At 41.2% G+C, this 20,868-nt stretch overlaps 1 protein-coding gene across 1 annotated transcript in view; it reads right to left on the bottom strand.

The window, feature by feature from the left end:
* Nucleotides 1–5,887: 5,887 nt before the first annotated feature.
* TTLL5 (tubulin tyrosine ligase like 5) overlaps nt 5,888–20,868 on the bottom strand; it is a 135,815-nt gene continuing 120,834 nt past the window's right edge. The window contains exons 33-34 of the mRNA XM_067296837.1: nt 16,911–16,996; nt 5,888–6,435 (exon numbers count right to left, since the gene is read on the bottom strand). Coding sequence (XP_067152938.1) covers nt 6,395–6,435; nt 16,911–16,996 — 127 coding nt within the window. The 3' untranslated portion in view covers nt 5,888–6,394. The remainder of the gene's footprint in view (nt 6,436–16,910; nt 16,997–20,868) is intronic.

Raw genomic sequence — 20,868 nt, 5'->3', positions numbered from 1 at the left:
ACTCTTGCAGGAACACCAGATTAAACAAACATTCTGAGTTGTCTTAGCATTCTGGGTGAGTCTGTAGCACAGCCTGGAAAGACAGTAGGCAAAAGGCCAAATACAATGCTGAAATTCCTTTTAGAGATGACAGCACCTCTGCCACCTGCCCCAAACAAATGATGAAAACTTTAGTAATAAAAGGCACATTTTGAACTGCCCCTGAATTCTTAGCAATTGCATGATTTTTTTTTTAAGGCCAATTCAATTATTTGTCAGACAAAGAAGCCACTCCTTTTCAAAGAATATGAGATTTTTCAAGCTCATTGTGTGTGTTGTAGGCGTGAACTTTTAGAGAAGAGGCCCAGTTAAGTATACTTTTTCCCCTAGGGAACCACTATGATTCACTGAATACCACTGGCAAAAAATTCACACCAGGGTCTCCACAGTCATCAGTGATTCTTTCCTTTAAATTGGAAACAGCAGTGAAAACTTTTTCAATGAGGGCTAGTAAAATCCTTTTTTGGTAAGGTAACAGACAGAGCAGACTCCTCAGGCAGGCTTGGTGCCTTGTTTGTCACCTTTAGTTCAGTGGAGTTTGTCCTCTATGTTAAAATGGCACAGGGGCTGTTTCAAAAAGTCATAATCCAGCAATTTTGGAGAAGATGAGCTTGCATTTCCTAACTACTCATCTCTAAGGCAGTAGGGAAACTTGATCACATTCTTTGGAAAGGGACAGTAGGGTTCTAAAGTGGGAAGAAAACATTTACCAGGTACTATAGTTCTTTGAGATGTACTGTGGATGTGCACATTCACCCTGAAGGTGCTCTGTGCTCAAGCACTTGTGAAGACAGAGATGGCAGGAAGTGAATATATACAGGAACAGGATAACATGAGACCTTCAATTAGTGGTAAGTAATTCTCTTCTCCATATTTAAGTGATTAACCATCTATGCACATTCACATTGTGGACGACTTCCAAACAGTAACCCATTTTCCCCCCAAAACACAGCTGTCTGGATGTGGATCTTCGTGTTGTTTATGCTCATAAAAGCTTCATCATTCTGAATGCCTCTGCAATGTAACGTGCCAGTTCAGTTGAAGGTGCAGACAAGCTGCATGTGACAACTTGTCAGATGTCAGCAACAGAGACTTTTCTAGGGAGCCTAACAACACAGACTGTATGGATTTCTCATTTTGACAGTTGCAGTACAGCCTACTAGAACAGCCAAGGCAAAGCTGCTTTCCATGACAATGGCATGTTCCACCGAACTCAGACAACAGGACCATCTAGCCCACTCTTGTCTCTGTCGGGGTCAACAGCATATGCCTGACAGTATAAGAACAGGAAAATACATGGTGATACTTCCGCAGAATACTCACCTGGCAATTTGAGTCTTAGAAACATACCATTAGGTTTTGGTTTTAATATTTAATATCCCTTAATAGATTTCTTTTTTCATGAATTTGTCTACTTGCCTTTTAAAACCATAAACTTTTTGCATCCACAACATCTTGTGACAAGGAGTTCTCCAGGTCAATTACATACTGTGGAAGAAATCACCCCTTTTTTCTTACTTTGAATCTGATATCTGCTCATTTCATTTGATGCTGCTCCTTCTTTTAGTGGGCAAAACAGTTCACAATCACTCTCTTTTCACCTTCTCCCTTGCACTCTTCCTCACCCATCTCTTTCCCAATTTAACAGTTTCTGCATGAAGAAAATTATGAACGTTGATTTTTCTGCTCTTATAACCAATCTCAAGGACTTTCTGACAGACCTGATTCTGCAGAGATAGAATAAGATCGTCCTGATGCTTAGCATAGGCAAGGATGTCTTAGCGCTAGAAATATAAGGTTCTAGAAAGAAGACAAGGAGGTCAGTCCCAGGTTTAAGTAAAACTCAGGAGCTGCTTTTGGGAGAAACTCAGGACAGATCTGTAGGAATAATGTGTCCAGAAAGAAAGTGTTTTAGATACAGCAAATAACCTGTCAAAGGTTCAAGCACTGGGCCCAGGATGCTCATGAGCAGCAAATGTAGGACTGACTGAGGAAAAAAGTCCTTGGCAGTTTGATCAACCTAAACAAAAATAAGTTAGAGACCAGTTTGTTTTAGTTTCCAGAAAATAACCCAAGATGACTGGAACTGCTGTCTTAATAAAAGGGACAGGCTTGAAAGAATACAGGTGAGAATGTGGTCTGCTCTGTAAGCTCATCTGCAAGCTGATGATCCCCATCACAGATAAGGAAGAGAAATGGCCATTCAAGTCCATGCATGAGGAGTCTATCCTTATTCTGGTATGAGGGAGAGGCACAGCACTGAGATACCTACTAACAAATAAAAGTTTTGATACCAAAACCTTCTGCCACACTGTGGAACCAGTATTAGAGATGTGTACAGCAGCCTTCCAGACCTCACAATAAGGTCATATCCAACAGACTATGCTTGTCCAAGAGAACATCTAGTCTTGAGGACAGAAATTTCATTATGTCCCATTGGCATCCAAGACTAAGTAGTTGTCTAGTGTCACAGCAAGATCTCCAATTGATGTTGCACTGGGAGGAAGCACTCACACCAGCTGTGAGGCTGTTTTAAGGTCCAAGAAGATGAACCACATAAAAGCAAACTTAATACTTGATATGCCAAGTAAAAGTCAACTGCTTCCAGAGGGGAAGCAATCTCATACCCCTCCCTTAATTTGTATGTGGTGGTGCGCTCATCAACTGAGCATAGCACCTTGGAATACGATACAAAACACTTGTATGAGCTTTCCATTACCTTAACCTCCAGGACTTTGGTGTGCACCTTACTCCTTTCAAGACTAACAACCCTGATTCTCTGTTCACTTGAACAGACTATGAAACTTAGAGGTGATGCAAACATCATGGAGCAGAAGAGGAGAAGAGAACCCCTTGGTTATATTATTCAGTCTTACCACTGAAGTAGATGCTGAAAGACTGTTGGGAGCTCTGTACTGGTAATTTCTTTTGACACAATAAACAAAGGCACTTTTGATGAAACTCATTGATGAGTACAGAGAAGTAAATGTCATAAAAACAAAGAGAAACAAACTAATCCCCACTTGACGAGCAGGTATATAATTGTATTACCCCAATATGCAAGTATTATAAGTCCAAAATGGTTTACCATTCTCCTTTCATCTCTGGTACTGTGGAAAGCCTTCTCTCTGAGATGTGAGGGAAATGGTTCTATGCCTCCCTACTGAATCTCTTTACTGAAGCAAACTCGCTGAGAAACATCATTGAAAAGGGACAGGTATGGGAGTAGCAGAGCTGCAAAGAGACAAAATAGGTATGTCATCTTCAGTTCGCAGTATCCAGGATGCACAAAGACACAGATGGACTCCAGGCTGAGAAGTGGAGGGAGATAGAAAAAATAGGAGACCAAGCTTGTTGGATTTGTTCCTGATTCTCTATTGCAGGTGCTCCCAAGCTAATGGCAGTTGTGCTGAGAGCTGGGATCAGCATATACCTAAGGCAATGGAATATCTGCCATTTACTTTGATGGTCTGGCTGCCCTAACATATCCAAGGCTGAAAAGAGTTCAAGGCTGGGGGGTTTGGCTTGAGGTAAAGGACCGGTCTTAAAATCTTTGGGCTTTTTATTTGTTGAAAGCAGAAGAAATATTTTCCAGGTGTAGAGGATGCAAGACTTTGCTGTTCCTGAAGCTGAAAAATACATCTCTTCAAAAGGAGGGTCTTAAACTGCAATGTATATACTTCTCTGAACATTTCCAAACCTTAGAGGCAAGATGTCTGATACTGCTACTTGGTCTTCAAAGTTACAAATGTGGTATTGGCTATATCTAACACACAATCAAAGAAGTTGAGAAAACATGCCGGATATAACTGAGTACAACACATTATCCCAGAATCAGTGGGTGGGAGACTGGCAAAGATAACAAAACAATTAATCTGTGTTCATACTAAGCCAGCAGTAGTTAGTAATTTGCCAGACAAAGACGCAAAGAACACTGTTACTGCAAACAATCCTCTGAAGACCATCACCTTTCCTGAGCTAACTGTGCACTTAAATCTCTATCCTCCAAACCTCTTTACAGTTTTCAGAGGTGGCTGTGACAACCCAAGTGAAGAAACTAGAGAACGAAAGCAGGGATGAGAGTTCTACAAGGATGTACTTAATATCAAGATGAGGCTGTATCTAGTGACAGTACAGGCTGTATACATAGAACAGATCTCAGAAGAATTCAGAGCCAGGGCCAGAGGAGTCAGAAGACATGAGACCTACCTGTCAGTGCTGAAGAAGATGACAACAGGTGTTTTTTTATGGACCGTCTATTAGGCCTTCCCATGACAAAGATAAGTCACTGCTATACGAAAGAAGTGAGAAGGCTGGTTCTATAGCTGCTTGATCCTGCACATGAAACTCAGCAGAGTAAGGATATATTGGATCATCTGGGAGAAAGTAAGGAGGAGAATCAATTATTTACTGAAGCTAAATCTTGTAAGGAAGTAGCCCCTAAAATAGTTGTGGAATAAAAAGTTGGAGGCTATAGACAATACCAAAGGTGGCAGAGTAGGCTATGGGAAAACAGACCTGAGGTCTTAATGCCCATAGCTGCTAAGGACCTGAATTTTGAAGAAGAATTTTAAAGCAATTAAAGAATTTTGAAGTAAGAACTTCTGCAGCTGAATTTTCACTAATGACGAGCCAACAACTTAATGCACCAGTAGAAATAGTAGAAGCATCTATCTCAGAGATCAATAGGTGGAATTTGATGATTACAAAAGAGACAGGATTTGAAAATAAATTCACAAGCTGTCCTCTTACAAAAATCTTGGCCACTGATAATATGTGACGAGGAACAGGCAGCAAACAAATGCTGTCGAGATTCTTGAAGGACACAGCTGAAAACGTAGAGAAAGTGAACAGGATCATGACTGTCCAGGAACTGAAAGAGAAGCCAAAGTAGTGAGAATGGAAACAGCTACATCAGAGAACTGGATTTTGAACAACTGAAGTATTTGATCTCTGTCACATGTGTGAGTGGAACAGAAACAGCAAAATGCACATTCTGTCCTATGAATTCATGCCTCGAGCATGAAGGAGAGTGAAGCTAATGGGGTATGAACATGATTTTTTCATCTTCTCACAATTTATCTGGTCTTGAATCACAGGAAGTATGCACACCCAAAGTGTGAACATGAACACAAACAATCATTGCAAGAGAAAACACTTTTCCTATCTGACACTGTTTCTTCTCGTCAGCCATTTGGGTTGATCATTATCCATTTACCAACACATGAAAATGATCTCTTAGCCCTGATTACACAGGGTAGAAATGACAGGAGAGCAGCAGAATAGGGAAACAGATCAAACAGACTGTTAGAATCCAATCTCTGAGGGCTCTGATATAAACAACAGGAGTTTTTGTGCTCCTTGAAAACAGGATCTCTTATACTCATACCACTTGCTGTTTGACGAGGGAGAAGTTGGAAAATACTGTGAAAATCATGAGTTTTTTCCCTTAACATGGCACCAAGAATGAGCCAAAGCTGAAGCTGCTTCCTGTACATTTTAAGGATGGGTGGATCTTCTCTCCAAAACAATTTCCAGCTGCTGATATTGACTAACACAACGAATTAAGTATCATAGCATTAGGCAAATTTTAACTGGAGTGCTTCACCAAGCCACTATTGCAACTGATAGGAGACACCTGGGCCTTAGGGTTCAAGCCTGGGTCTGAAAACATCAGCCAATTTGAAAAAGTTTATAAAGCATAAACAAACAGAAATCAAAATACAGAAATAAGCCACACAATATAAGCATCCAATTGTGAAACATAATGACAGATTTAACATCCTGTCCAATATAAAAGCAAATATTTTGGGGGTGTGAATTAATAACTGAAATTATAACCAAAACAAACAAATGAAATGACTTTATTCAAACCGAGCATTTCCATGGCTCTGTGCCAAAATTCAAGATGGCAACCAACAAGAATGTCTCTAGTCTTACAGTCTAATATTTTTCTCTGCTGTTGGTTGCCATGTAATGAGAGCAGAGAATCTTTGCTGTTACAAGACTAATACAGACTGAAATGGCTGAGCAGATGGGATTTATGTTCAAACTTCGACCTTGGGAAAAACAATACAGATAGCTCAAGGACCTCCATCTTACAAAAAGATGTTATGGGCAGTGATCAGGAAGAGATGTGAAGAAGGGACCCCAAGGCTCAGCAGCAGAAGCTCTCAGAGGCAACCATTCACCTCAGCTTGCAGCTCTATCACCAGCTTCCACAGATGTTCAGGTACTCTCCTCTCTTCTTATCAGGTCCTCCTCATCACCTGGGTGTTATGGGGAATATGGTGATAAGAGCAGTCACTGCTGCTTTTTCCTTTGCTCCACACTTGGAAGCAATACCCTGGGTTCCTCACCTGGTGTTCAGTGTTAGTCCTTCACTGTGAGTAGAGGCTGGAAAAAAACACAAAGCAAAGCTTTTGAGCCATCACAGGAGAGTATATTGTGAGAAAAGCTGCTGCACTGGCCTGCAAATCTCAGAACTAGCCACCAGCAGAAATCTGGTCTCCCTTTCATAGAACATCTCTCTACAGTAAGAAATGAGAGCACAGATCAGTATGACAGACCTAACTTCATGAGCTACTGCCTGAAAAAGTAATCTTGGTATTCTTCTCAAGCCTAGAATACCATTTTCATTGTATCCCAACCTCACTCTTCTCTTCACATGCTCCTCTATTAGCTCTGCATCCCTTTACCTTATATCAGTATGCTTTCATATCTTTCTTTCTACATCCATTACTCATTTGCTTGCACAGGAATCCTTACCCCCCAACTCCAAAAGATGCTGAGGACATCTGTGCAGGAGAAATGAGGGTGTGAAAAGGACAGGGTATGTCAAAAGGTTGATCTTTGAAAGGCATGAACTGTGGATAAGAAAGTTTTTTCCTCCCAATATTAAAGAGAGAGATTTTAATTCTACATACTGCAGCATTTACCTACTTAGGCACATTACAGAAAAAAGTTAATGTCATCTTCACTTCTTTTACTTAAGAATCCTTCAACATTCCTTTAAAAAAAAATCCAAAACACTTAGAAATGAACAAGTTTATTTTGGACAGTTTGCATTTTATGGCTAATCTACTAGGTAAAGCTTGTCCTGTACATTTAGCACATCAGCTTGCTCCTACATGTGAGCGACAGTTGTTGAGAGATGTTTATTAAAAATATTGCTAGATTTTAAAAAATATGCTCTCCTTGAAAGCCCAGCATAGAGCCAAACATCACAGAACACAAAGCATCTGGAAAGATGTTTAGAAAGCAGGATTGCCAGCTGTGTCACTGCACAGAAAGTTTGGAACATGAATTAGGAACCAAACTGTCAACTATGTGTATTAAGATAGGATACCAGTCCAGAAACCTATCCCTTGGCAATCTGCTGATATTAAGGAAACAAAGGCACATGAGAAAGGCAGCCAACTTCAACCTCATCTTCCTGTTTTGAAGAGACTTTTGAGCCTTTCTTTTCCTACAGAAATGCACAGAACAGTTTGCCTTTTCTCACAGACTGAACTGAAATCACTTTGTATGAGTTCCTCTTGTGTGGCTACCCTGCAGACTCAACACAGAGAGGGTCATTCCCATGTCTACATGTAAATATGTGGATTCCTACCATGAATGCAGCTTGTGGTCATTGCTGCATTCAATCTATTTCATAAATATTAATGTATACAATTATGTGAAGTTTTATCATTTCAAAGCTAGAGGTGAGCTGTCCATCTCTCCTTTTAAGAAGCTCTGGCTGACGAAGGGGGACAGAAAACCTCAGATTATTCCCGATACCAGCCAATAACTGTTGATTCTGTCTGGTGAAGACAGTCACTGCAGTGAATAACCACATGTAATAGAATGAATCTCCTTTAATTTTTGCCTGCCAGGAGGTGTTAAAACATAAAATATCTGCTTGTATGTCTTTCCACATATTTACATACATGTCATCCACGACTGTACCTCAAAAATATTAATACTTCTGTACTTAGAACACAGGGAGAAAAAAGGATTTTATAGATATGATTCTGAGTCAGGGGAATATCATAGGAACTGTGTAAAGAAATTTATGGTATATCAGCACAATAAAATTCAGTGCCATGTAGACTTTCCCAGCACAGATTTACACAGTTTAGGTCAGACACCAGCACCTAATCTACCCAGCTTCCAAGTAGCAGGAATGAGACAGAGCAGAGCACTAGGCTGACTGGCAGTACTGGGTCAGGGACCTGTGCTAACACTTTTTAGAGCTAGTTTGGGCTATTTCATCATACCCACAGTGAGTCTGTGACAGAACTGAGAAAACATGTTCAAACCTCCTGAATCCAGTGTTAAAACCAGGAACTTCCTTTCTCCCTGAAAAGCTCTGATAACCCTAGAAACTCAGATTTCTTATCCCAAAGCAGAGAGGGATTTTCCAATCCTAGACTGAGGCCCAGCCTTCTCTTGATAATATACAGCACAACTAAGAAAGGTGATAAATGGATAGAGTTTATTTATATCCTTGGGTGAGTGACACTAGCAAGCCAGGACAGCTGACAACTGAAGGCCAGCCTTCCCTCCCCCATCTTTTGGGCACAATTTCAAGTTGGCTTGCTGGACTGGGCAGGCAAGGGAAAGCAGCAGTTCCAACTCATGAAATTCTACTTGGGAGGTGACAAAAACAGGACACACACAACTGCATTCATTTGAGTGAAGTCTCCCTGCATGAAAGGAGTGGTTAGCAGACTCATTAGCAAATGGAGACATAGCTGTAAAAGCCAGCGTGGAAAGCCTCCCTGCTCTCCACATCACAGAGAAGGTACCAAGTGGGCTCCTCGCTCCAACTGCTAATGCCCCTGTGTACTTAACAGTCTTCATTCTGATTTCTCTTATTCAGCTCCTTACTCCCTGGTTTGATGTAGCTCTCTCTTCTCTGGCTCTTCCTCATGCATTTCATAACTCTAGATACTCACCCTATTCACACACATTTTGGCTTCTATTTTTAGTCCAAATAAAATAATGCCAGATGAAAACAAAATCCATTTTGGATGGGGCAAAGTCATTCTGTCTACTGGTAGCTTAATGCCAAAGGGCCAGATGTGAGACACAAGAACCCAAGGAATTGTATAACCTCTCCCAGTCTTTGCACACCTGATCTTGAATGACATTTCCAATACAACAAATAAATACAGGCAGTTCGCCATCACCTAACTACTGAGAACATGCAAAGCTCAGCTCCCAGTCAGGCAAAAATGCTAACTGCCTGAAGTCATTACTTATCCTGCTTAGGAATTTTCTTTGAGTCTGTCAAAAGTGAAGGCTCCTAAAATTCAAGCTGGGGTCTAGTTCTTAAACAAGGAAGCCAATTTCTACAGATTGTCCTTTTCTTTCTCTCCTACTTTCCCAGTGTTCCTGAGACTTGGAATGTACTTCCAAGAGAATGAGACCAGTAATAACAGGAAAATGCTCCTTCCTTTCATAGAAAAAAGGCAAAAGGTTGGCTAAAGGTATGAGAAGCAGGCTGTTCTCACAAGTTAAGGAATAAATGTAATTTCTGATCATTAGAAGTGAACATGACCCTCAGTTCTAGCTGAGAGGTGATGGCTGAGCTTGACATTATCTTGTTAATATTGTCTGAGAAGGGGTTAGACCTCTGCTTTTGGAAAAGAGCTTTATACTCTGCTGGGATTTAATGAAACTTCCACACAGTTTTCTGATAAGTGGATAAGCTCAAACACAAGCATGCCCTGCTGTTAATTTTAGAGATCCACCTTGATGGTGTCTGTATTCTAAAGGTATTTGATAGAGACATCAATATCTGCTCATTGCTAGTCATACGGTAATGGTTCCCTCCTCCTTCAAAGAGTACCAAGAAATGTGTTAAGGACAAGGTCTTTCTTTCCCTCTCTTTTCTCTTCTGGTCCATCCAGTGCTACAGGCTTATCTGTCATTATCTGACCTGGGATAATTATCCATCAACAACTATACCAGGGACTTTTTTCCCCGTTTGCCCTCTTTATGGAACTGTAGATGTCAGCAGGGGAGAGAGAGAGAAGTTCCTGGATGCTTTTGTGATACTTGAAAGAACAATGTCTAAGAACAAATGTGAAACCAAATACTCTCCATTATAACCAATTCTTTGCCCTCCCTAAAAGGGATACACAATAGTAGGATTCACCTCATCTTTACCACATCAAGCTCCACTCCTTTCCAAAATATGAAGAAATGGACTGATTGTGTTTCTCAATAACCCTTTCTCTGCAGGCAGACAGCACTACAGAGAGGGCAGAGAGATGCTGACAGAATGTTATTACCACTGTTGCCAAAGGCTGTATGCAGGGTGAAAGGCTGCACTGGAAAGGTTGGATCCAGCGCTGGAATTCAGACCACTGTTCTCTTTCAGCAACCCACAGAGAGCTTCGCAGCCAGACACGTGGTTTGGGAAAAATTTATGGGGAAGAGCTCATCATTATTCTATTCCTGGATTAGGATAAGCAATGAGGTGACATCAAAAGTTGCTCTTTCATGTCATAAGATACTTTGTGCCTGAGTAGCCAAAGTAGGCTGAGGTGGAGGTTACTCGAGGTGCTCATTTGAAGGTCACCTTTCAAAGTCAAGGCCACTTGTGCAGTCAGTCACAGCAATGAGAAAAGACCAGGAGAGTGGCAAACGAAGAGTCGAATTAACAGGATTAGTGCGAGGGAGAAGGCATACCAGCAGTGGACAGTTCGGAAATCTGAGAGATTTCTGCTTCCAGCTGCTCCTGATGAAGGATTTGGACAGATACTGTCAATGTGGTGAGACCAGCTGAAACTGTAGCCAAGGTTCCTCTAGGGAATGTGCTATCAACATAAAAATAAATACACTGGTGCTCAACAACATACTGCCTCTCCAGGCTGCAGCAGAGCCTGGCAGAAGCTGAGGAAGCCTGGATGGGGTTGGACAGCTGGGAATTCCACTCTACTGCAGCAAATGGCTGGGTGTCTGACACAGGCCATGCATAGTGGCTTTGCTACATATCCCATCTCTCCAAGAAAACCAAGAGACAATGGCTGATAAAAGAATCTCCAAATTCGGTGCATTTTCTGTGTTTGCATCTGGCAAATAATATGAAGTGAGTGTAGGTGTCATGTTTAAATGCCTGCTGGGTTTACATGTCTTTTTTTTTTCTTTTTTTTCCTCTTGATGGTGCAGGGCAATTTTGACGCTTGCACATTTGTATACCTGCAGAAAGAACTCTTGAATTTCTTTCCTTGACCTTACATAAAAGAGGCTGAATTTCAAGAATAACACTCATCTAAGCAGTGGGTAGACAACAGTCAATCACAGCTTAACACCTCCAGCATTAACTATAATTTCAGGTTTCCAATAACAAGACCTACATGGCCTTCTTATGAAGCACCATACTATAATCCTGGATATAAAGAACTCTAGAAATACACAATCAACCTCTAGATTTCCTGTTAACTGAAAAATTCTGGGGTTGTGCTAGATGAAAAAGAAGAATAATTGCAAAAGTGCACCTTACTATCACTGGTTTGCAGGGAGACTTCATTCGTTGCTCTATACCTGACCACAGCTGCTTGCACATTCATCTTATTTGGACTGGGCATTCAGCACTTCTCTTCACCTTAGCCTAAAGAAGGAAATCACTAGAAAACTAGAGAACAGCAGCCTGCCTTCTACGTGTATGAGGTCAAAACAGCTTATCAATCCTCATATTCTTCAACTAGCTTCTTGGCAGTTTAGGATCCAATTCTAAGTCCTCACCGATGATACATTTTAATTTCAGAGTCGCATACCTTCAGGAGTTGGCATTCAGGAAGATATGGGGGCCAGGTGAATGTATAAAGTAAACAGACAACTGTGCATCATCCTGTAACTAAGCTCAGATAAGGACCTGAGAATCACAGGGAAATAAAATCAGCTCCATACCTAGCTCAAGAAGTTTCCTCACTAGCTTCAGACTGAGTTTTGACCCTCACCTTCTGTAAAAAGTACTGCCAAGAGAACAGGAATACAAAGAAATCAGTTTATGCTTCAAGCCAGACCTGGTAGAGAACTAAGAAAATTCATGAATTAGGAGCCTTCACTGCTCTCAGACACTGATAGCATATTACTAACTTTTACCTTCCAAAATCAATAACTCCAATGTTCTTTTCTCCCACCACACTTAGTGGAAAAGCCATGTGGACATTAGCAATATAAACATTAGCACAACAAAACTGCATCACTGAGGATGAAAAGATGAAAGTCCTGTTGAGTCTGGAGCCAGGCATCAGTCATGCACAGTTTTAATCATGATTCATAGTTGTCTGTAATTATATAGGTTATTAGCACATTATTTATATTTTTGCCATGGGAAAAGAGAACCCTGGAGGGAGTCTTTGTTCTGAAGCTTTTAAAATAATTTAAAAAAAAAAGAAATTAAAATCTCACAAACACTCAAAAAGTTGGCAGCAGAGGAAAAAGAGAAACACAAGATAGATTTCACTCATAGTTGCTGTTACCCTTACAAATCAAATCAGCTGAAGTCATTACCTTGTGTATCCACTCCACAACTGCACTGAGGGGTTAACTACACTTTCAGACTGTTCCTGTGTCCAGGCTCTTGCTGCAGACAAGAGTCCAGCTCAGGAACAGAAAAGCTGCCTGGGACTATGCTGTTCTGTTTTCACAGAAGTGCCCTTTGGTCCCTCTTCTCCCTAAAACCTGCTTTTTGTTGGCATTTTCAAAAAAAGGATGAATAATAAATATAATAAATATCTAAGTATGTGGTCTTCCAACTAGCTACAGAACTTCCTTGGTGTTTCTTGCCAGTTGTTCAAAAGCTAAATTCTGGTGGAAAAGAGATACCTTCTTAACCTAGAACTTGACTTTCTTGAGAAAAAAAATTCATGCATTATTCACCTAATGCCACTACAAAGGAACAAAAAATAAATAGCAAGACGCAGCAAGTGTTTCCATATGCCTAACATTGTTAATATGTAGAGTAAAAAAACTGACCAGTCCTTAGGTTCCTTCCTGAATCATCTGAGCTAGCCAGATCAAACATAGAGCCTCATAAAGCCAGCCTGGAACTGAACAACCCACCATAATACTTAGCTTAGCTGTTACGCAGCAAGCTATAGTGAAGGAGACTTGGAAAAGAGAGAGGATTTCTCATTTCTCATCAACCCATTTCACTAATACAAGTTGAATTGTTGAATTCCATGAAGCAAAAAACAATCAGAGTAATGCTGAGGGACCCTCAAAGTAGCTCAGGATAAAAAAGCAATGTGATGATGATTGTCCTATAGCTTATCTTTCAGAATAACAGACACCCAAGTACACTAGTGACTGTGGGTGTTCAATGTCAGTGAAATATCAGATCAGAAGTGTTTGAATGCTCCCTACAGGTAGTAATTCTTAGTATTTCTTTAATAGAATAAATCCTGTTAAATTCAAACTTCCAAGAGCTGAGAGGAAGCTGTCTGTTCAAACACTACATATAAACCCCAAGTGATAGCTTACAGGTTTAGATCTTTATACCTTCCTGTCTGTAGGTACTCCTGAGAATATCTGCCTTCCCACTTGCACCTATAACCTAGGCTGCATTGCAGAAATGCTGACTTTTATTCTACCTCGTATTTCATCTCAAGAGATCTGTCCTCAAGAGCCTGAGCCCACTGCTCAACAGTATCTACAACCTGTATTCTCTACAGTTGCAGTACCAACCACCAGTGAACTGCCCTCTGAACAATCTGGTTAAAAGTTTCCATATTGCCCAACTCTCTCTTCCTTTGAGTATCACCCTCACTTTTGGTTACATCATTTGTGACACCTTTACGCTTCTTGTCTGCAAAGCTCCAATATCTACTATTCCTCAGAGTGGCTGTTAGAGGACATGAGAAGAAGAATGGGCTAAAAGCATGAGAGGTTACTATTACTTTAAGCTGGCCCAGCCTATACCATCTTTCTCTTTCTCTGCCCTATGACTGTGTCAGTGGATCTGAAATGGCTGGATAAAGGTTTGGATCTGGCAAATATAATTCGACAGCCAACTTCCAAAGGACCTGGAAAATGGAAAATATGGCTGTTTTTTATGGCATTATGCCCACCAGTCCAGACCAAACCTTAGGCACTACAGTATCCCACAGATAAATGCTGAAAATGGATACATTAGCAAGACACTGCAAGCTGCTGAGTGAGATCTTGGCGCAACATCAGATTCTTTGCCATTAAGCCTGGTTTTGTTTAACAGGTATCACTTTTTCACCCAGTTGAAGGACTACAAGGGCCAGCACTCATCCAAAAGCAGGTTCTAAAGCACAAAATGGTGAAAGATGAGGTGCAGCTCCAAAGCCTGTGTTGATATAGCTCCACACTGCCAGATATACAAACAGAACTTCCCAGTGGTTACTTTACTGGCCTCTCCCATTTCCAAAGTCACACAAAGGCCCAGTCCAACATGGAGCAAAGGTAGACCTATGGTAGTCAAATGACTTCCTCATTCTCCCAGGATGTTTTCTTCACAAAACCTGCCTGATGCAATGGTATGAAATGGTTGTGCCAACTCTCAAAATAATTGTCCCGCAGGCTTCTATTAAATGAAGGTCTATTCAAGCTTCTCAGACATTTTTGAACATTTATGTGTGTTTTTATGCAGAGGTTCTGCCTGGTTCCTCTTTTAGCTCCACAACTTTTCATGGCCTGCTATTTTTAAATTCTTGCAATTTATTCTGTAATCTGCTTTATGAGTTGTGTCTCTAATCTCTCTAGTTGGTATGCAGGATACTAAATACATGTGAAACAGTAACCCCAGATAAGCTGTTGATGAGGGCAATCAGGGCCAATTGTAAGCAATCAATAGAGAGAGTGAAGAAGAAGAAGAACAGCTGTTCCTGCAGGAAGGACCAGAGTAGTCTCTGAGACGCACAGACTGGGCACAGCATTCTCTGACGCATACCAGTGGCTTGGTGCAAAGCTGAAGAAAATATCATTCCCCCCATTTTCCAAGAACAAACATTGTTTTGCTCTACTTAGTCCAATCACTGCAATATTTAGCACTATTCCTGGAGCTATATACATCTCCTAAGGACAAGGAAGCTTTGAGTGACCTACTCACTAGATCCTGCTTCTGTTAGTCCACTCCCAGTCAAAGTAGGGCTCTATTTAAGCCCTGCCACTCTCAGTTAAACATCAGGTTCAATGCCTTTTTTCCAAATTCAGAGAGGATAAGTTTAGCCCAGTGCAGCTAGCACAATCCTACAGAAAAAAAAACATGAGGTAAAGTTCTCAGTCCTCACAAGACGCTAAGTACTCCTGGAGAGGATGATTACTCTCACCTCTGTAGTTGTTATCTAGCCTGTATTTTTCTTGCAGCTCTGCTTGTTGCTCTCTGTCATCAATATTATCAACAGTCCTCACACATGCACAGAAACAGGGCAGGATAGAAAAGTGCTACTGCCTACAGTTATCGCAAACACGTGTATGAACAACAGTACCCAGAGCAGAGGCAGAGAATCTCCTGCAGAGGTTAGAAGTTATAGGGTGGCAACTGTGAGAGAGCTCTGAAAATTGTGAGAAAGGTGGCACACAAACATCTTCATGTAAGTCCATTCAGCAAAGCAGTTTGATCGTATATTGCAAAGTACATTTTTACATTTACTGATAAACCTATGTGTAACCTGGCTTTACATACCGTACTAAAAACTCAGCTTAAGCTATACAGCAGACCAGAACTTTTGCTTCAACTGTACATATACTACAGTTTTGACATAATTTATTTATTTTGATAATTCCATTATACTCCATTCCTACACTGTCATGTTCCAATGCGCTGTAGGGTCTTTTTTATTGACTATGGCTATTCACCCTATAAAATCTCTGGTAGGAGAGCTGGAGTTTTTGGCAGGTGGTAAAGCGTGGGAGGCAGTTTGGAATTGTACAATATGTGCATTAGCTGAATGTTTGTGCTAGAGGATCAGCAATAAAATCACTGACATTAATACTGGAAATGTCATCTTTAAGTTTCAGAGCTAAATATCCAAGAGATGAATGGGGCAATTCACCCCTGTGCAAACTTTTGTTTCAACCTGTGAAACCACAAACAGAAATTACTGTATTAGTGATACTCAAGTCATGTTTTCAGGGTTTTCACAGCAAAATTAAAGGTCAGAAACATAATTCTTTCAGAGCATTCTAGAGTGTAATTTGGCTATGTATTCCATTACAGCATCACCACAAATTACCCTGGGCAATATACCACACATGATTTAGATTCATCAAGACTAGAATCTACTGCAAATAGTTCTGCATCTATGAAAAATGGATAGGGTCCTCATTTCCTGAGATCCTATCAGCAGAGAACCCTCTCTGAATGAAGTGATCACTAGGAAAGGATGAAGATTTGATTCTATAGGTCTCAGTGATCTTCCTTTGAGAGCTTTTACCTTTACTGATTGACTTCACTGTGCAGCTGACTCACAAGTTGACTCAATTAAGTCTTTCTGAACTAAGGGGCTTTTCTGCAAGACCAAAGAAAAATGTAAAGAATGTCCTGGCCCTTTATTAAAGGCCAAACTCGAACAACAGAGCTTCTTTGAGCCAAAGCCCAAAGCAAAGTGGGGCCATTTTAGCCAAGTTTTTTCCCAGCCACAGTTTTAGGGATCTTGCTTCTCCAGCTCTACGAAGCTCAGACTTTGCTCCCTTCATTTTAGTCTTTTTACTCTCAGGAGGAATAAATTCCCTACACAGCTGATCCCAGGCTGTTACCTAGAAACCACTACATGCAGGGTAAGCAGCTGTGTTTCATCCTCTTGCTGAGAAGTTAGTTTTTTCCCTGTCAATTCTTAAGAAAGATGAAAGCATCCCAACAGCCCCCTCTTCCCTCCTTCCCGGGCTTCAGGACTGGCACTCACCTGTGGAATTTGTCCCTGGCTCACAGGATGCAGCACTGTTAAGGCTGTTCTGGAATCCATTTAGTTGCCTTTCAGTGGAGGTCACCCTGACAGGCAAAAGCATCAGATTAGACAGAGGTGAGAAGGGAAATACCAAGGAAGAATAAAGGTCTTGAACAAAAAATTGAGGGTTCTAGTTTACATAATCTCACTAGGACTGTAGCTATGAAGCTGTGTGTGAACATAGCTTGAAATGGGCAGTGACAGCAAACAGCTCCAGGAAGGCAGAGGGAGACAGATGAGCATGGAGCCACCAGCAAGACGTCAATGTGCCTAAAGCACTTAGTTGTTCCACACACCTTGGAAACTGGTTTTGAAGGATAAAGGAGATGGAAAATTACATTGGACTGCCAAAGCACAACACAACTAGTAATGCTATCACCTTACTCCAGTGGTTTGAAGCAAAATGATTAAGCAACCTATAGAACAGAATTGCACACAAGAGGGCTGGCAAAACATGCTATGTTCAAGTGTAAACTTTGTACATGCACCTTGACTCAGCAGACACAACTCATTGAGGCAAGATTTCTTACTTGTCTTAAACACTGAGACCCATAGGAAGCATTTAATCTCCAGTAACCCAGTGCCAGTCCTCAAGCAGATACTTCATGTAAATTCTCCTGCATTTAGCTCAACATTTGAGATACAGTAAAACTATACTCTATGGAGTACAACTAAACTTCCTGTGTTATAGAGATTTCTTACTAAAATGAGACTGTCTCTTCCTACGTAAAAATGGGTTTACTCACAAGAGGAGTCAAAAAGGGATCTATTCTGTCCTTCAAACCTATAGAACCTACCCATTTGTTCTTGGTTTGTCCTCTCTTCCCTTCTCCCTCTTGCTGCTCTTCCTTCCAGCATAGCGCTGCTCTGATCACTCCAGACTTCTGCACTTAGCACTCCTGCCTCTCTGCCACAATCTTTATTCCTCCACTCATTCAACTCTGCTATATTTTACAGAGTTACTCACCGCTCTTCCTCAGGAGAGCACTGTAATATTCAATCCCCACATGAGGCTCTGATGACTAACAGACCCAGGCACACGTGTGCAGTTTCTATAATGTTGTCTGAAACCTTTTGCCTTCAAATTTCAAAGTCAGCAAGTTGCTAGTATGCCAGGTGCTCCTAGCAGCTAAAAGGCCAGTGAGGGACTCTTGTATTTTCTCACAGTTGGATCTGAGTGAAATCAATTGGAGTCCAGATGGGAAGGGAGAGGGGTTCTGATATGACATTTGCAAAACATAGCCCCTTACTTAAATGCAGCCATAATTGTCAAATGATGTGCTTGTTTCTATGTGTATTGCCTCTTAGAGAGAATTTTGGATTTGTACTTATGGTTTCTTTTGCTGCTGATACTGCATGGTCCATCTGGGAGCTGAGAATCCAGATGTACTCTTTATGCCTCTTACATAAACATTACACGCTCATAATTAGCCTGCCAATGTTTTTAATGCTGTATGACTTAGGGTCAAATCCAGCTCACCCTTCTGTAGGTAAATGCAAGATTAATGGTTGAAAATGTCATCAGGAATATCACCAAGCACAACAAAAAATTAAAAGGGAACAGTCACACTTCTACCTTTAAGTATGCTTTACCTTTAGAGAATCCCTTTCCTTCTACAGACTTGTTCCCCTCTCTTTTGTCTACCCACACTTTATCTCAACTCTTGTGGTTTCAACTGTCACCTCCACAAAGCTTATTCTCAGATCTACCTCTGTGTCCTAGATCTCTCACCACTCAGTCTAAGCTCACCCCTCAAGTTCCCTCTGCTGTCCTAATGGAAGTTCCAGTGCCAGAACATATTCACTGCTTAAACTGAGTTAATCCCTTTCCACTTTCTTCCTCCTTGGGCTGGCTGAAACCCCACTGCCTTTCTCATTTCCCCGATTTTAATGTGTCATTTTTGCTTCCATTTCTCCAATGCAAACCATTGCTACGTTCTCCATTTCTTCCTCTTTAATACTCACAAAAGCAGCCTTTCCCCACCGTCCCCTCCACTTAAATATCTGTCATTGGCCTTTTTTATCTCTTATACATAACCTCTCCTTGAAATTGGCACTGACTTTCTTCATTTAGGCACTAAACCACCCCTAAGCTGCCCAATCCCAGACTGCAAATTTGGAGGATGCTCGTTTCACAGGTGACAGAGAAACCATATTTTCCTGGCTAAATTTTGAATACCTTTACTGTAAAAATCTAGTTGTTTAGGATTCTGTGAATGAATCTAGTGGGCCAGGAGGAACAGAACTGATGCTAACAAATTCACATCACACAAAGCCTAGGTTTGACAAGAGGACAGCAACAGATGTGAAGAGCAGAGCCAGGGAGGCTTGTTCCTCTTTGTTGCTCTTGGACAGGCTATCTCTGCATGTGTATGATCTGAGGCTAGCCAGGGGCTAAGAGCTGCAGGCCTCATAAGCCCAGCTGTGTCAGGGTGTTAAATCAAGCCACCTCTCTCAGATGCATTGCTATTGCTGCCAAAAACGTCCAAGGGTCAGGCAGTCTGATTAACCCAGATGCTCAGGAGCTAAAAAAAACAGACGTGCCTCAGTACAGCAGTAGCAGAACGTGAGATGGGTCCCATTAACAGTTACATGCTTTCTCTCCTGTTGTCTGTCCTCCTCACAGTGGGCCCTCAGCTTGAATGTGTGATATGCCCAGCTCACTTGAGACACTTCACATGTGCCAGTGAATAACCACACATGGGGAAGACAGGATACAAACCAGAACCACAGCATTTTTAGAGTCCTCTCCGTGGTCATTCCTCTACTTTTGTCACATTTGCCAGGCTTGGCCAGCCTGTCCTAAAACAGCTGGCTACTTCCATTTATGATTGCAGTCAGGACATCACCCAACTGTGGGATGGACTTTCTGAACCCTGGAGAAACACATCATCTCTACCCTATTTCTGTACTGGTTACAATAGAGCAGAACTTTGGATCTTCTACTGCTGGTGCCATGCAAAGCAAATATACAAAAGAGGAACAAGGTGGAAAGATTTTGAGTCATGGTGTTGTGACTTCAAGGGAGTACTTGAAAAGGCTTCCTGAATAGAGATGTTGGGAATGACATTTACACCAAAGTTCAGTACATGAAATTATGCCATGTTGAACAACATTCCTGATAGTTTCTGATGCTCCAGTCTATTGTTGGAAAACTCAATGTTCTTCCTGGGCTCTCTCGCTTATAACATCTTGACCTGAGTGCTTGTTTTTTCTACTGGGTATTTCCTCTCTTTGTATACAGTGGCCTAGCATTGACAGCTGAATTTTTCTAAAATGTTTTCTTTGACTGACAGTCCTGTTCACAACCTGTCCAAGACCTTGCTCTGCTTGATGCTGTCATAGTTCTTGACTTAGAGAGCAGTTCTCTAAAAAGTTGCCATAGGAATGATAGTGCAGAAGTTTTTACTTATTGTGACTTAGTCATTCCTAAAAGGAGAAAGATTTTCTTTTTATCTACCAGCTGTACAAATGCACTCTGGGTTCCGACAGTAGAGCTAATATATATTTCTGCTTTGCATGCTGTCATCTGTAATATGAAGGTCCTGTACACCAAATGCTGCTTCCAGGAACATCTGCTTCATCCCATGTCTCACAAATGCTATTTCTGTGACCTCTGTCTCCAAATTCTGCTTTCAGTTACCAACAGGTCTCTTCAGGAATAGAATGACGTGGTTCAGAAACCTGCCAATATTAGCAGCAGTGGAAAGGCCCCAATCTGACTCTTGGAAAGAAAGAAGAGTTTGTGGTAGTAGCTGTTCAAAAACTATCTTTTTACTTGTAATCTGAGCACATTTAATCAAAAATATGGAGCCCCATGAGACCAATTTATAGGGTTACATTTCTGAATAGAGCTACATATTAAGCCATTTCTCCCAGTTGCCGTAGTCTTTTTCCACACCTTAATGCGGGCCCC

The sequence above is a fragment of the Apteryx mantelli genome, chromosome 4 (genome assembly GCF_036417845.1).
Source record: "Apteryx mantelli isolate bAptMan1 chromosome 4, bAptMan1.hap1, whole genome shotgun sequence".
In the NCBI taxonomy this organism is placed as follows: domain Eukaryota; kingdom Metazoa; phylum Chordata; class Aves; order Apterygiformes; family Apterygidae; genus Apteryx; species Apteryx mantelli.
This window is presented reverse-complemented; position numbering and strand designations above follow the sequence as displayed.